The sequence below is a fragment of the Quercus lobata genome, chromosome 12 (assembly GCF_001633185.2).
Source record: "Quercus lobata isolate SW786 chromosome 12, ValleyOak3.0 Primary Assembly, whole genome shotgun sequence".
Lineage (NCBI taxonomy): Eukaryota > Viridiplantae > Streptophyta > Magnoliopsida > Fagales > Fagaceae > Quercus > Quercus lobata.
Window position 1 is genome coordinate 5,060,535 of NC_044915.1, and position 14,852 is coordinate 5,075,386.

At 31.9% G+C, this 14,852-nt stretch overlaps 1 protein-coding gene across 2 annotated transcripts; it reads left to right on the plus strand.

The window, feature by feature from the left end:
- The first annotated feature begins 3,870 nt into the window (after positions 1–3,870).
- LOC115971852 (glycine-rich cell wall structural protein 1.8-like) lies at positions 3,871–4,973 on the plus strand. Of its 2 annotated transcripts, XM_031091931.1 has the most exons (2): positions 3,871–4,263; positions 4,294–4,973. In XM_031091931.1, the coding sequence occupies exons 1-2, from the start codon at positions 3,923–3,925 to the stop codon at positions 4,751–4,753; spliced, it is 801 nt and encodes a 266-aa protein (XP_030947791.1). In that variant the 5' UTR covers positions 3,871–3,922; the 3' UTR covers positions 4,754–4,973. The 2 variants fall into 2 exon arrangements, with proteins under 2 accessions (XP_030947791.1, XP_030947790.1); XM_031091930.1 differs by having other exon boundaries at positions 3,871–4,973.
- The last annotated feature ends 9,879 nt before the right edge of the window (positions 4,974–14,852 follow it).

Below are 14,852 nucleotides of genomic sequence, written 5' to 3' on the forward strand. Positions count from 1 at the left end.
AAACAAAAAAAAAATCTAAAAATAAAACACATCATGGAAAATAATAGGGGTTTGAGGGTCACTATTCCTAGTAATATTATGAAGTCAACCAAAAATCAAATTGCTTCATTTTTATATAGATTACAGATAAGTGAAGCAAATAAAGAAATAAAGTCAAGCAATTATAAAGCACGGAGAGAGAGAGAGAGAGAGAGAGAGAGAGAGAGAGAGAGAGAGAGAGAGAGAGAGAGAGAGAGAGAGAGAGAGAGAGAGAGAGAGAGAGAGAGAGAGAGAGAGAGAGAGAGAGAGAGAGAGAGAGAGAGAGAGAGAGAGAGAGCAATTTGCATTGGTCCAAAATAAACACACACAAAACTTGGTCCAAAATAAACACACACAAAACTAGAAGCAACTTCAAAGAAAGTTTTAGTAAAAATACTCTTTTAGAAAAAAGGGGGGCCGCAAGGTTTTCCGTAACAAGGACAAAGAAATTGAGGTTTGAGTTTTTTTTTTTTTTTTATGTTGGGGGGGGGGGGGGGGGACCTTGCTTTTGTTATTGTGAGAGAGAACAAGAGATGTTTGCCTTTTGAGAGATATCTACACTCTAGAACAGTAAAACTCCTACACACAAAGAAAAATGAAAAGTTGGGTAGAGAATGCCCAACCCCACTAAGAGTGATAGTCTTTTTTAAAATAATTTTCCTTTTCTTTTCTTTTTTTTTAATTCTTCACTAATATTTGGGACTTAATTATATTTTTCAAATAAAAAGAGATAAACATATTGATTAACACTTAAGCGTCTTCTTTTACTAGGGGCCTTAAATTATTGACTAAGAGCATTCACAGTAAAGAAGTTAAAATTTTTAGCATCTAGAAACTTAAAAAGCTACTTTATTATTTATTTTAACAACACACTTTACAATATACCCATCATTAAAACTTCTATTTTTCACATTACCTAAAAACTATTAATTTTTTCATTCATCTCTCTCTCTCTCTCTCTCTCTCTCTCTCTCTCTCTCTTGTTCTCTTCTCTCTGACTCTCTTCTTCTCTTTTTTGGCCTGTTTGGATGGAGGGAGGAAAGAGGAGGAGTGGAGGGGAGTAGAGTAGAGTTAGCTAAAAATAAGCTAATTTTGTGTTAAATCTACTCTACTCTACTCCCCCTAACTCCCTCTCAATCCAAATGGACCATTCATCTAAAGCAAAACCCACAACCCCACACTCACCACCTCCATAAACCCACAAACCCACAAACCCATAACTACCCATCACCACGCTCCAGCCATCCTCCACAAACCCATAACCCCCCACTCGCCACCTCCAAAAACCCACAACCCCACGCTTCGTCCATCCTCTCTCAGCAAACCTTGCTCTGGCCATCCTCTCTATCTAGCTTCCTTTCTTTTGATTTTGCTAAGGACCAAACTTCCTTTTTTTGATTTTGCTCAAGCCCAAACCCAAAATCTCAAGGTTTTCCTCTTGGGGTGAGAGAAGAAAGTCAAAGAAAGTCAAAGGCTGGTGAAAGAAGAAAAGGGAGAAGAAAGTGAGACCGATGAAAGGAGAAGAAAGAAGAAAAGAGAGAAAATAGTGAGAGAGAAGTATTAAAATATTATTATTCATCTAAGTATTGAACTACTATAGACTGTCATTAATGGCAGTCTACTGTAACTTAGTTGCAAAAATTTTTGAGCATAACAATCTTGTTGTAGTGTGTTTTTTGTGAAATAAGTTGCTAATTAAAATGAGTTTTTAGCAATTATACCTCCTTTGTTAGGAATGCTCTAAATTGCATACTGGTCATATTGTTACCTAACCCTGCCAGCTCTTGATCTACTGGTCATATTTTTCGTAATAATGGTGCACTTTGTAGTGATAAGATTCCTTTAGTCACCAACAAGGCAAATAACCCTTATTCCTCCTCCAATGATCCAACCCATTAAAAATGTCATCGGCTTCTTTTATATGTAAATTTGTAATCAAGATATATATATATATATATATATATATATATATATATAAAAGAGGCAGTTATAGTATCGCCACACCCACTTAATCAATATTCAAAATCGGTTAAATTTTATTAGCATTTTCACTTCTTCCTAAATACAAGAGCATCTTTTATCTTTTTCTTTTTTTTTTCTTTTTTTGCAATTAACCAACTCTTGCACTATGTTTATTTCGATGATAATGTTTTTAAAAAAAATGAGTCAATTTTTTAACAAAAATATCTCATTTTCTTATATTTAGTAGCAACCTTAAATGAGTTAAAAAACGATATCTTAACTTTCCTTATTTAGTTTGTTGTGAGATTGAGTTGTTTTTCAAAAATATTAATGGAAAACAATATCTAAAAATAAGTCATAATTTTTTTATTGACCAAAGTTAGTTTTTCATTGACTCATTTTTTCTAATGCTACCAAACACGGGAAAACACAAAAATATATCTTTACACAAAGTTTTTCAAAAAAACAAACGGAACGTTAAGCAGTTAAAAATTAAACTTAAGAGATTAACTAGTCAAATGTCTTGTCATCAAATTCTATTGTATCTATCCAAAAAAATAAAATAAAAACTACAATGGAAGGAAAATAATTTTAAGTACTGAATAGTTTCCATTCACATTATATTTTGTCAAGTAAAAATATGAATCGACACTAAGGACAGAAAACAAATTATAGTTCACATTCACTTGTATTTTGTATATATGTCAATTAATACTTTCTAATTAGTTGTTTATTTTGTTATTTATTACTTAACTTAATTTAGAATTAATTTTGTTTTCAATCTTTTATTTTAATCCTAACTTCTCTACCACTTAGATCCTTGTTTGGTTTTCTAGTGTTAGGGTCTGTTTGGTTAGGAAAAAAAAGTAGAGAGAAGAGAAGATAGAAGAAAAAATAGTGAGAAAAAATGTGTTTGATTGGGGAGGAAAGAGGGGGAGTGAAAAAGGTGGGGGAGGGAGCGAGTTTGATGAAAAATTACTCATCTACCCTCTCCCTATTCATCGTGATAGCCTTTTTTCTTTCTTTTTTGTTTTATCTTTTTCACGTCTATTATGTTTGGGCTTTTTATATAAACTTTTAGTTTTTTTCTTATATGTATATTTTTTCTTAATATTATGGGTATTGGAGTAAATTCACACAATTTACATTTTTTATCTTCTTATTTTTCTGTTCTACCAAATAAAAGAATTTTTTATCCCTCTACTTTTCCACCTCTCAACCAAATATCATGAGAGAAAACTAAAATCTATTTTATTCCTCACTTTTTTATGCCACCCTATTTTCTATCCCACTACTTATCTATCTCTCAACCAAATAAAGCCTTAGTTGTGCCAAATAATATCAGTAGGTCAAGATGGTAAACAAATTCATTATGCTTTACCCAAAACTAATGCAAACCCATGTGTTTTATTTAGGAGTTCAGTTCTTATGTTAAAACAGTCTATGTGATAGTTTTGATGGGAGCAAAAGCACAGGTTTTGAATATATAAAAGATTCAAAGTGTTCGAATTGTAGGTTCCAACAAACCTCCTTTAGGTTTTTGTAGTTTTCTCTATAAAAAAATGGTCGGCAATGAAAATAAAATCATCCTAAACAGTTATCGAAGATAAGTAATAATATAAATCGTTAGAGAAAATATACAAACATTCTCCACAAATATTATAAAGGAAAAGTTATGTTTAGGCAAAACTGGGGTTCTTAAGCTTACCTTGATGTGGAGGACAGCATACACACACTAGTGAGTGTAACAAGTCTTGATAGTGAGTTTCTTCATGTGGCATGTGTGTGTATACTGGACCACATTATGTGACAGCCATCTTATTTTTTGCATGTGCTCCAACCACTCTTTGTCCGAAAATGCGCTTTTTGAACCCCATTCTACTCCCATACATATCATCCTTCCCATGGATTTGAAGCAATTGTGGGATTCAAACACATTCACATGACAACATACAAAGTTCTTAGTGTGTTTTTCTTTCTGTTATTGGTTGTAGGTATTTGTTCTGCAACTAGAGTCCTCATTGGAAATGTTGCTGGAGGTTATGGTGGAGCTGTAGGTGAACATGGTGTTGTTGGCTATGGAAGTGGTGGTGGTGGTGGTGGTGGTGGTGGAGTGAGCTATGGAGGTGCTGGGGGACATGGTGGAGGATACGGTAGTGGTGGCGGTGGTGGACATGGGGCAGGATATGGTGATGGAGGAGCTGGATATGGAAGTGGTGGTGGTGAAGGAGGTGGTGCTGGATATGGAGCTGGTGGAGAACATGGGGCAGGATATGGTGGTGGTGGTGGAGGAGGAAAAGGCGGTGGTGGCGGCGGTGCAGGAGGAGAGCATGGTTCTGGTTATGGAGGTGGTGAAGGAGGAGGTAGCGGATATGGAGCAGGTTGTGAACATGGAATAGGATATGGTGGTGGTGGAGGAAAAGGCGGTGGTGGAGGTGTCGGATATGGTGCAGGTGGAGAGCATGGTGCTGGTTATGGAGGTGGTGAAGGAGGAGGTCATGGTGGTGGCTATGGCGGAGGAGGAGAGCATGGCGCTGGCTATGGAGGAGGAGGAGGTGGCGGTGGGAGTGGTGGTGGCGGTGGTGTAGGCTATGGTGCTAGTGGAGCACATGGTGGTGGATATGGCAGTGGTGGAGGAGCTGGTGGAGGTTTTGGTGGAGGCAGCGGCTCTGGTGGTGGAAGCGGCTATGGTGTTGGAGGTGAACATGGGGCAGGATATGGAGTAGGTGGTGGGAGTGGTGAAGGTGGTGACCATGGTGGCTATATCCCTTGAAAATACAACTATCAAACTACCTCTAAAGGAAACTTCTTACCCATGATATTTATGAATAAGGTTAACTAGGGTAGGAGGAAGCTTATAACTTATATAATTAAGTATTGTAATATGCCATATAGATGCTCTTAAAAAATTTCCATATTTAATATCGCATTCGTGATTTTCTTGTTATTTAATTATGGCTTATGCATTTTAAATAATAAAAATTCTAAGATAATTCTCGTTCCTAAATGGATTTGGCTACTATTTAGAGAGTTACGTCATTATGTGCATGAAAATAATATAATGGGCTAACTGACATGAAATCACGTAATATTGTGGCAAAATCAAATTAACTCCAAAAAGTAGAATAGCTTCAGACTTTCATGATATTGTGACTCCATTTGCTCTTGGCTACAGATTTCACTGAATAATTAACTAAGCTAATAATTGTGACTTCCCTCAACATTTTTTTTTATTAGTGTTAAAGGCTAAAATTATTATCAGTTTTACTGCAAAATATGTTTACAAATTAATATAGCAACAATTGTAATTATAAGTGCCACATTAATCATATATCAAGTAAAATCATTAATTTTTCTTTTGTCATGTATTTAGCTTTAAAAATGATTCAAAAAAAAAAAAAAAACTTTAACAATAAATACCAATTTATAAGATTATTATAGTATAATTTGTATTGGCTTTAACAATAATATATTGATCTATTTGTCATTTGTTACTCGCAAATCTCAGCAACTTAATGCACTACACATAGAGACAATTTAATTAGAGGTCTATTTCATTTATATCGTGTGTATCAATAATTTCATAATTATAGTATTTTTTTTTTCCCCTTATACAAATAAATGTCTAAAATCTAATCACTATAAATAATTTTTACAGGTACAATATGATTTAAAATTTATAGCCTCCGATCCCCTTCATCGTAAGAATTATTCTTTTCTATCATACTAAGACATAATGAAAAATGAAAATCTAAAGGAAAATAATAATAAAAAGACATCATTGGAAAGTGACAAGTGATAAGGGTTTGAGGGTCACTAATCCCAAACACTTATTCACGAAGGATTGGATTTGTTCCCTTCTTCTGAGTGCGGATTTGTTTGCGCATCCAAGTGAATATTTGTCCCCCTTCAGCCGATCACACAATTAGTGCATGTCTCTTCGTCAGTTCGTTGTGGTGTCTGTATAAAAAGTCTATAAATGATCTCTTCATGACACAACTATGACCTCATGAGCAAAAAAGTGCCATGGTCCAGCAATGCAAGCACACATATGTGAAAGATGTATTTATTTAAAAGGACGCACAATTTTGACCTCGATCGATATGAATTATTATGATAAAAAGAAACATTTCAAAGGATTTAAATCCTAAAAGTTTATAGTTGATTACAAAACAAGTAATGGCCCTGAACGTTTAGTACGTACCAAAGATCTAAAACCACTTATCATCAAATTATAAATCAATACAAAGGTTATTTGGCATAAAATTGGAGCGCAATTAGATTTTAATTTGGATTATTGATTGTTCTTCCATTTTAATATATTATTATATATGAAACCAGTTGCCTTTTTTTCAAATCTATTTTTGAGAAAATTGTTTTACTATGATATTTCTACCAGAAACGACTTTGTCAAAGCGAAGCCAACCCCAACATATATAAAAGTACACAACAAAATAGCAGAAGGCATGCCAGCAAATTGAATTATTACAATAGTAGTACAAAGTAATGTTATGTTATGATCTCCTTGCACGAGAAATTATGCTGGCAATAATTTATTACAGCTTTTTCAAATCTTCTACCCTCTGTCTCACAATAGATTGCCAACAACAAGAAAACTTCCTTTCAAATCTTCATCCTGTTTTTTTCTTGAGTTTCTTTCTCAAGAATTTCCTTCAATTCTTTAGAAATGATGAGTTGTGGAGAGGGTACTAATGAGGCTGGTGATTCTCCTGGAAAATTATCAATCATAGGCCGGCCTCTGATCATGTCAACCCCTCCCTCTTCGTTCATCATCACCATATTATATGGAATTCTTTCTGTGATGTCTGTAACCATGGAACGCAAAGCAATGAACTTCAAATTAGGGGAAAAAATGAAAGCCTAACACTCTTTTTAAAGGCAGAGTTTACTTCTAATAAATCAGTTTGGAAGAAAATTCTTTTACCTCATGTTAAAAATATTGTGGAAATTAAACTAATTATCTATGTTTATAGTTTGCCACATAATTTATATAATGAGTCACATAATGTGTTTAAAATTTAATGAGTCGTCATACGATTTAACACACGGATGATTTTATGAATCGCCATATAAAATGTTAGAAGCAATTTCTTCAAACCAGTTTGGAAGAAAAAATTTATCCTTTGTTTAATGTAAAGTAAAATTTCATTCTAATTGTAAAAATAGGTTTTTAATAAATATCAAATATGTTCTTGTGCCCATTTTGAATTTGCAGTAGCTAGCCTACCTATCGAACACCACCCATGTCGCATGAAGACCTGTGATTTGCTCGACCACCAATAGTCGCAAGGGATAACCCATTACAACCTCCTTTTGTGGAACAACCTACATGGCATGTTGCATAGATTAACATTCTTCAAAATTAAGTATAATATTCATAAAGAACTGATCTTTCAAATGTAAGTAGCCGTAGAACTAACAAGAATAACAACAACAACGAAGAACAATATATAAAAGCAAAAATTTTCAAGAGCGTAAGAGTTGTCGATACCCTATATTTTCTGCAAAGTTCTACGACTGCTTGAAGCTTTTGATATTTGACATCACTCCGCAACGCACTTTTCTCTTTTATAAGACGTAAGTCTTTCAATTTCAACATCCAAACATCAAGCCATGTCTTGGAAGAGACTACAAAATCCCAAGTAAATTAACATACTGTTAGAGATAATGTATTTGTAACAAAATAGAAATAAAGGAAGAAACAAATGTGTGAACACACAGGAAGAACAGAGGGAGAAATTGAGAGAAAAGATAAGAAACTTTCTCTAATTCTTGTATTGAATGAATCTGTACATACATCAAGCTTATATACATCTCTGAAATCAAATACCCAAAACAGGGAGCAACGGAATAACTGAAAGAATAACAGAAAAGGGAGAAGGAACTAATGGAGTTAGTTACAACACGTGTGGGAGTTAGTTACAATACGTGTGACATAATCTGAGTTAAATAATCAACCAAGACTACATGCCGTTTAGCTGCTCTTCTAAGTAGACTTGTAGCTTAGCTTATTTGTAGTGTCGTTTTACTCCTCTTCTCATTCTTCTTATTCTCTGCTCCTTTCTTCTTTGTTGTCTGATAGTATTTGCGGGTTATGTAATGGCCCGAGGCTCAATTGTAGTGCAGTGTACATCTTTTTTTTTTTTTTTAAGTTATTATATATTTTATTTTTGTATTTGGCCCCTTCTGAAACCATAGGTCCCTTCTCCTTGATAAGCCAAGTTAGCCACACCCAAATAGCAACTATCCAACCCAGAAGCTTAACAAAAACAATAAAAACATTCACAATGGTAATTGTATTTTAGCAACAACCAAAAAAAAAAAAAAAAAACCATTTTATCACCAAAGAACCAAAAAATCATGTGTTATTGAAGAATCCTAAATTTTTTGCAACTACAGTAAACTAGTATAAATATCAGTTAATTGTAGCAAGTTATTAAAATAAAATTAAATATTTTATTAAGATTATATCTCTTCCTTCAATTAAAAAACTCAAATTCTCTCTCTTCCTTTATTATTTTAATGAGTTATTTATATTATTCTAAATGAAGTGATAAAAAAAATAAAACATTTGATATTGGGTGTATTGCAAAGTGAGGTGGTAAAATAAATAAAGTAACTTGTTGAGGTGCTAAAAGCTAAAAATTTTAGCATCACCACTATGAATGCTCTAACCTCAACCAAAAAAAAATTCTCAGCCAGCCTAGTATTAAAAAAATACATTATTTTGTTTTTGTTTTTGTCTTTGTTAGTAAATGATTGCATTTTAATATATTTAGAAACAAAGATTTTGTGTATTTATAATTTTTTAATACTATATGAATGCCTATTTGGAGTTTTATTTTTCTTTATACTCTGGCTCCCGCTAGTTTAAAATTCTGAGTCTGTCTTGCTATGGATGCAAAGCGTCAAATCAAACCACATAACACTTGTGTACTCTCTTTCCTTCTCTCTCTTGCTTCTGCAAACCAGTGGCGACTCCAGGATTTTTTTCTAGGGGGTTCAACAATGATAGAGCAAGAAATTTGTCATGAGAGTAAATAAAAAATAAAATGATTTTTTTTCTTGACATACAACTTCCATATTATATACAATAATCTAAAATAGTATTCTAAATACAATTCAGTATATAATACAACTATATTGTACAATAATATAAAAAAGTTATTAATAATTTAAAGATCAGTAAGACAACAAATATAATTAAATAATCAATCATAAATTTTTGTCAAATTAATAATAACTTATTATATTTATATGCATTGTCAATTAAATAAAAATATATGATAAAGAAGAATACTAACACACCTAAGAGTAGAACTAGGAGTAATGTGAAACAAAGAAAAAAAATGGTAACTAATATAAGTTTTTGCTTTTGAAGTGTATGGTTTTTTTTTTAGAATCATGTATGGCTTTTTAATCATACATGTGATCTCTCTCTTGGAATTTGAGCAAGCACTAAAAAACTTCTTGGACTTGAAAATCTATAGAGTATTTATCAAACAATTTGATCAAATAAAGAGAAAAGCTAAGAAAATACAGAAGAGAGAAAGAGAGATAAAAAGAATGGGAAAGAATCACAAATGTAAAGTAAAGTAAGTCAGAGTTCTGCAAAGAATATACATATATATTTTTAACAAAGGAGCAAAAATGATTTTTTTTAAAAAAATAATATTCAATACACAATACTTTCACAAAAATTTTATAACAAAATCTAGGTGGTAAGTTGTTAATGGTAGGTAAAAAGTGATATTAATTATGGGTCCAAATAAAAACCAGTTATAGCTTGCCATAAAACATTTTTATTGTGAAAGTAGCATTAAGATGATTATATTCAAATTTATTTTAGTTGGGTTTAAATAAAATTTAAGGTCAGAGTGTTCAAATTTTTATTTTAGAGGGATCAAAACAAAAGTTAAAAAAAAAAATTATATATATATATATATAAAATAAAAAATAAAATTAAAAATTGACGAGTCAGGGGGTTCATTTGAACCCCCTGGCTTGAACACAACGTCGCCCCTGCTGCAAATTGCAATTTTCTATTTCTCCTTTATTTTTAACAAAAACTAAACAAAGTAACATTTAAGGAGATTAGCATCGCTCATTGACATCGATAACATTCTTGAGGGCCCATTCTAAAGGCTCAGTTGTGAACTCTTGCATCCCATCCATCACTATGACCACATTTTTAGAACAGTTTGGTGTCTCCTGCAGTTTAAGATCCTCTGCCAGTGTCATATTCTTTAAGAAAGGCCTACACAAGTACTTCTTGTTCTTACCACGTTCCTAAAGAAACAATCTTATTGCTAACCTAACTACTTTGACGACATGTTGATTGTTTGTGTCTCTCCAAAAGTTCAACATAGAAAGGAAGAGAAAGGAAAAGGGATTGATAGAAAGCCATTTTAATCCTTAAATAAGTGGTTCCTCTTTGTCTTGAGGGAAAAAACAATATGGGGTTGGTTGATGTATACAAACAAGAATGTGCATTGTTTATGCATTGACACATAAACAAAGCTTCTTTTTGTGTGGAAATTATATAATATGACGAGTAATTAATTTAGATTGATCTCTCCGAGACTCAAAATGATAATCTCTAGACGTTCTCTCAAAATTATCAAGATGAAAGCGTCATTAGCTTTTATATATATATATAGAGAGAGAGAGAGAGAGAGAGTGATGGATAAATGAAAGGAATCAGGATACATTAATCAAAATTAGTCCCATATATATAATTCTAAAATTTAAATTAATAAATAAAAGCAATAACGTCACTGGCAACATTTCAAAATTTATCCCTTTAGAACGGCTATGTTTTTTTAGAATAATAACAAACAAACAAAAAAATGTTTTCTACATTCAAATGTGTTTCAATATATACATACATACATATATATATTATCGAAACTACAATGTTGATCCCTCAAATTTACCCTATGTGCGTAATTGGTCCCTTAAGTTTGAAGCAAGCACAATTAGTCCCTCAAGTTTTAAAACTGAGTTATATTAGTCCTTTTACTAATTGTCATTAACGGTGTTACTTACATGGCTAACGGAACAATGACTTGACTTTTTTTTTTAATGATGTGACTTTTTTTTTAATGACGTGATATTTTCCTATTAAAAAAAATTACAAAATAAATTTACACAAACAATATTTACAACCCGGGTTCTACCCTGTCCTCCTCCTCCTCAATGTCTCATATGATATCATATCTCTTTCCTTCCTTGTTTAATTTATTTATTTATCACCATACATACATACAATTGACCTCTTATCTTGATTCTTTTGACTTACAGAAACAAAAGAAAGGGCCAAGTCCAACGCAACGCAATATTAAAGTTAGAAGCGTGGTAGCAAGCTTGTTGTGTTCAAATCGAATACTAGTACTACATAATAATTGTCTCACTCCCAGAGTAGAAAATCCATTATACCCGAGATCATTCCTATCCCAAGCAAAAAGAAACCCACGACGTGGTAAGTTTTGTGTGGTTGCTCTGACTGAAAGTTCTAAAGAGTCAAGCAACAAGAAGACTGAGGAAGAAGAAGAAAGTAAAATCCCTTCATGGGCTAGGCCAGATTTAGATAAGCCTCCTCCTTGGGCTCAGAATGAAAGTGCATCTCAATGGCGATAGCTCAATGCTTTGTACAGTCAGTAAAAAATATTTTTTTTAATTTGGTACTGGGTTGGAAATATTGTTTGTGTAAATTTATTTTATAATTTTTTAATAATAAATGTCACATCATTAAAAAAATATCAAGTCATTGATCCGTTAACCATGTAAGTAACACCATTAATAACAGTTAGTAAAAAGACTAATACAACTCTGTTTTAAAACTTGAGGGACTAATTATGCTCGATTCAAACTTGAGGGACCAATTGCGCATACATGGTAAACTTGAGGGACCAACATTATAGTTTCGCCTATATATATTCCATGGCAAGTTTGGTGCATATATATAGAGTGATAAGGAAATATGATGTAGGACAAAATTTACAATTTAATTTTTGTAATTATTTAATTTTGATATTTTAATTTAAAAAACGTTATTTTAGGTTTAGGTGTTTTATTTCCTTATTTTTAGGTGCTCAAATTTGGTTCCTATTATGTTTAGGTATTAATTAGGAGTTATTTTAGAATATATTTTCTTATTTGTCAAGTTTTATAGGGCCTTTAAATAGGCCCTAAGTCTGTAGACGTTTTTTAACAATTATTCAATCAATAAAATTCAAACTTTTATCTTTCTATTTTCTGGTGAATTTTAGACTCTTTCTTCTCGTGGATTCAAGGGACCCTCGTGGATTCAAAATACAATAATAATGGAAATAACACAACGAGAAACTGAATAATACTTCTGAATATTATTAACATAAAGGAAGAAATTACACAACACTATTTGGACTGAGGTGCAGCGCAGCACCTCCACCCTTCACCTCTCCCTTGCGCACGTATCTAGCCCAATATCTGAGACAATTCATGGTAGCCCATTAATCACCACAATTAAAAAGAATAAAATAGTCTCTCTCTTTTTCAATGTGAGATTAAACATTTTCACAACTCCTCATCTTCTATATTCACTCCCACATCTTTACATTTATGTTATAACATTTATTTATTTTAATTATTTAATATTAAAATGCTCCAACAGACACTTTCACTTTGAGCCCCCCCCCCCCCCCAAGAGTTCAAATCCCAAATCCATCCATGTATGGGTGATCGGTTGCTTTTGGGTAAAGGCACTTCAAGGGTTCATAGTGACAATTCACAATAACAGTTAGGACTATAAACTAGTTAAGCCTTTGAATATTAAAAATTCAAACTTATTTATTTAGTTTTGTTTTGAACACAAGTCGAGTTTATGCTTATTTTCAAACAAGATTAAATGCTCATGTTTGATTTATTTTCTTTTTGAACATGTTCAAGCTTGTTCATAAGCTAGATTAACTTATTCTTTTCCTGTATATTGTAAAATTATGACTAAATTACAAATCTATGGATTTTTATTACAATAAACTATTTAATATTATCAATAAACTACGAATAATAATTAGATATCATATTAATCTACATACAAACTTATATAATTCAATCTCAAATCTTTACAAGTATATTTTTAGACAAGTATAGTTACTATATATAATATTATAATAGTTAAATCGAGTCACATATTCATGAATACACTATTATGTTTGAGCTTGACTTATTCAATAGTCATGCCTAAAATTAGGCTTGAGTTTGACTTATTTGCTAAACAAACAAACATGAACAAATATTTTTTCAAGCCGACACAAACTATTCATAAACAGCTTGATTCATTTACAACCCTAATAATGGTTTTAATTAGTATATAAAAGGCTGGCGTTTTACCAAATTATAGTGGCTGTTTGTGATAGACATCAACCAATTTCAGCTTCTAGGTGGTGCTAGGTTGTTTGCTTGGAAACCAAAGAGAAAGGAGAAGTGGAGGTGGGAGCTATGAATAAGTAAAGAATTAAGGCATTAGGATTTCGGGATTGGAGATTTTCCTATGGCCATGTGGATTTCAGAGAGATTTGGGTTGTTTTCCGGAGGTTGGTGGATTGGGATGGATTAATGCAGCATGCATGCGTGTTTGTGAGTAGGGGTTGTTGTAATTGTATCTATGTTGAGAGCTCACTTTTAATTTTTGTGATGTGCCCATTGACTTAGTACATTTTGATGAAAACCACCGATATCAGATGATTGCATAAAAATTCTTTATGATTCAAAAATGTAAAAGGATATGGTTTAGTTTATGCCAAGCGCTGAAGATTGGCCACTTGTTTTTGTTAGTGTGATGTTTAGTTGAAAGGAAAATGAATTATGTTCTGACTTCTACATATTGAGAACACCTGTTGTATGTAGATCAATTACACTCAAGCATGTTCTATATGTCATGTGTCTAATTTTTTTTTCTTTTTTAAGGAGAGTAAAAGAAATACATAATAAGTTGTGATTATTAAAACACAAAAAATGAAAAGAGGATTTGTATTCATATCTTTCCTCCCCAAGATTGTGACTCTCGAATAATAAAAATTAAAAAGGTATTAGTATCACTTTTTTTTTCTTTTATATTTTTTTCTATTATAAATCATTAATTTTATGAGAATGTAAACCATATGTTGCCAAAACTATATTAGGAAATAATTTTAGTGAAATCTCTTATTCTTTCAAAAACAAATTATTTACCATCGTGCACCCTTAACGTAATGATCACTCCATAAGTACAAAATTCTTGTGGGGTGCAGGCGGTAAGGATCAAGATTTAAGTTTCTAGAATGGAGTTTCACACACATATACACTTAGGTTAGACTAAAGTATAATTTCTATCTTGTATCAAAAAAAAAAAAATTATTTTGCATTTAGAGAATGAGTAATATAAGAATGTATGGATTTTTTTTTTCCATTAGAAGAACATATGCTATGATTGGTTAAAACTTTGCAACATGTTCTACTTTATCATCCTTAAGCAAAAGAAAAGATTTTAATTTAGCTTTCACCATTACTATATTTCTATTAATTGTGTTATTATTATATGTTAATGCACATAATAGTGACATTTGGTATTTAATTTATTTGAATTTAATTAATTTATTTATATACAATTTATTTTTTCTACAATTATTTATATTCATCAATAAAATAAAAGGCTATTTTTCTGCTCTAATGTAATTTTTAATTTGTTTAGAATATATATAGAATAATGGAACCAAAACCTTTGACTTCTTCTAACGTTGTCACACAATTTTTTGAAACTTCACACTTTTAAGTATATATTTTTAATTGAGTTTAAATTCTGATTTATATTTAAACCCTTCATATTTTTC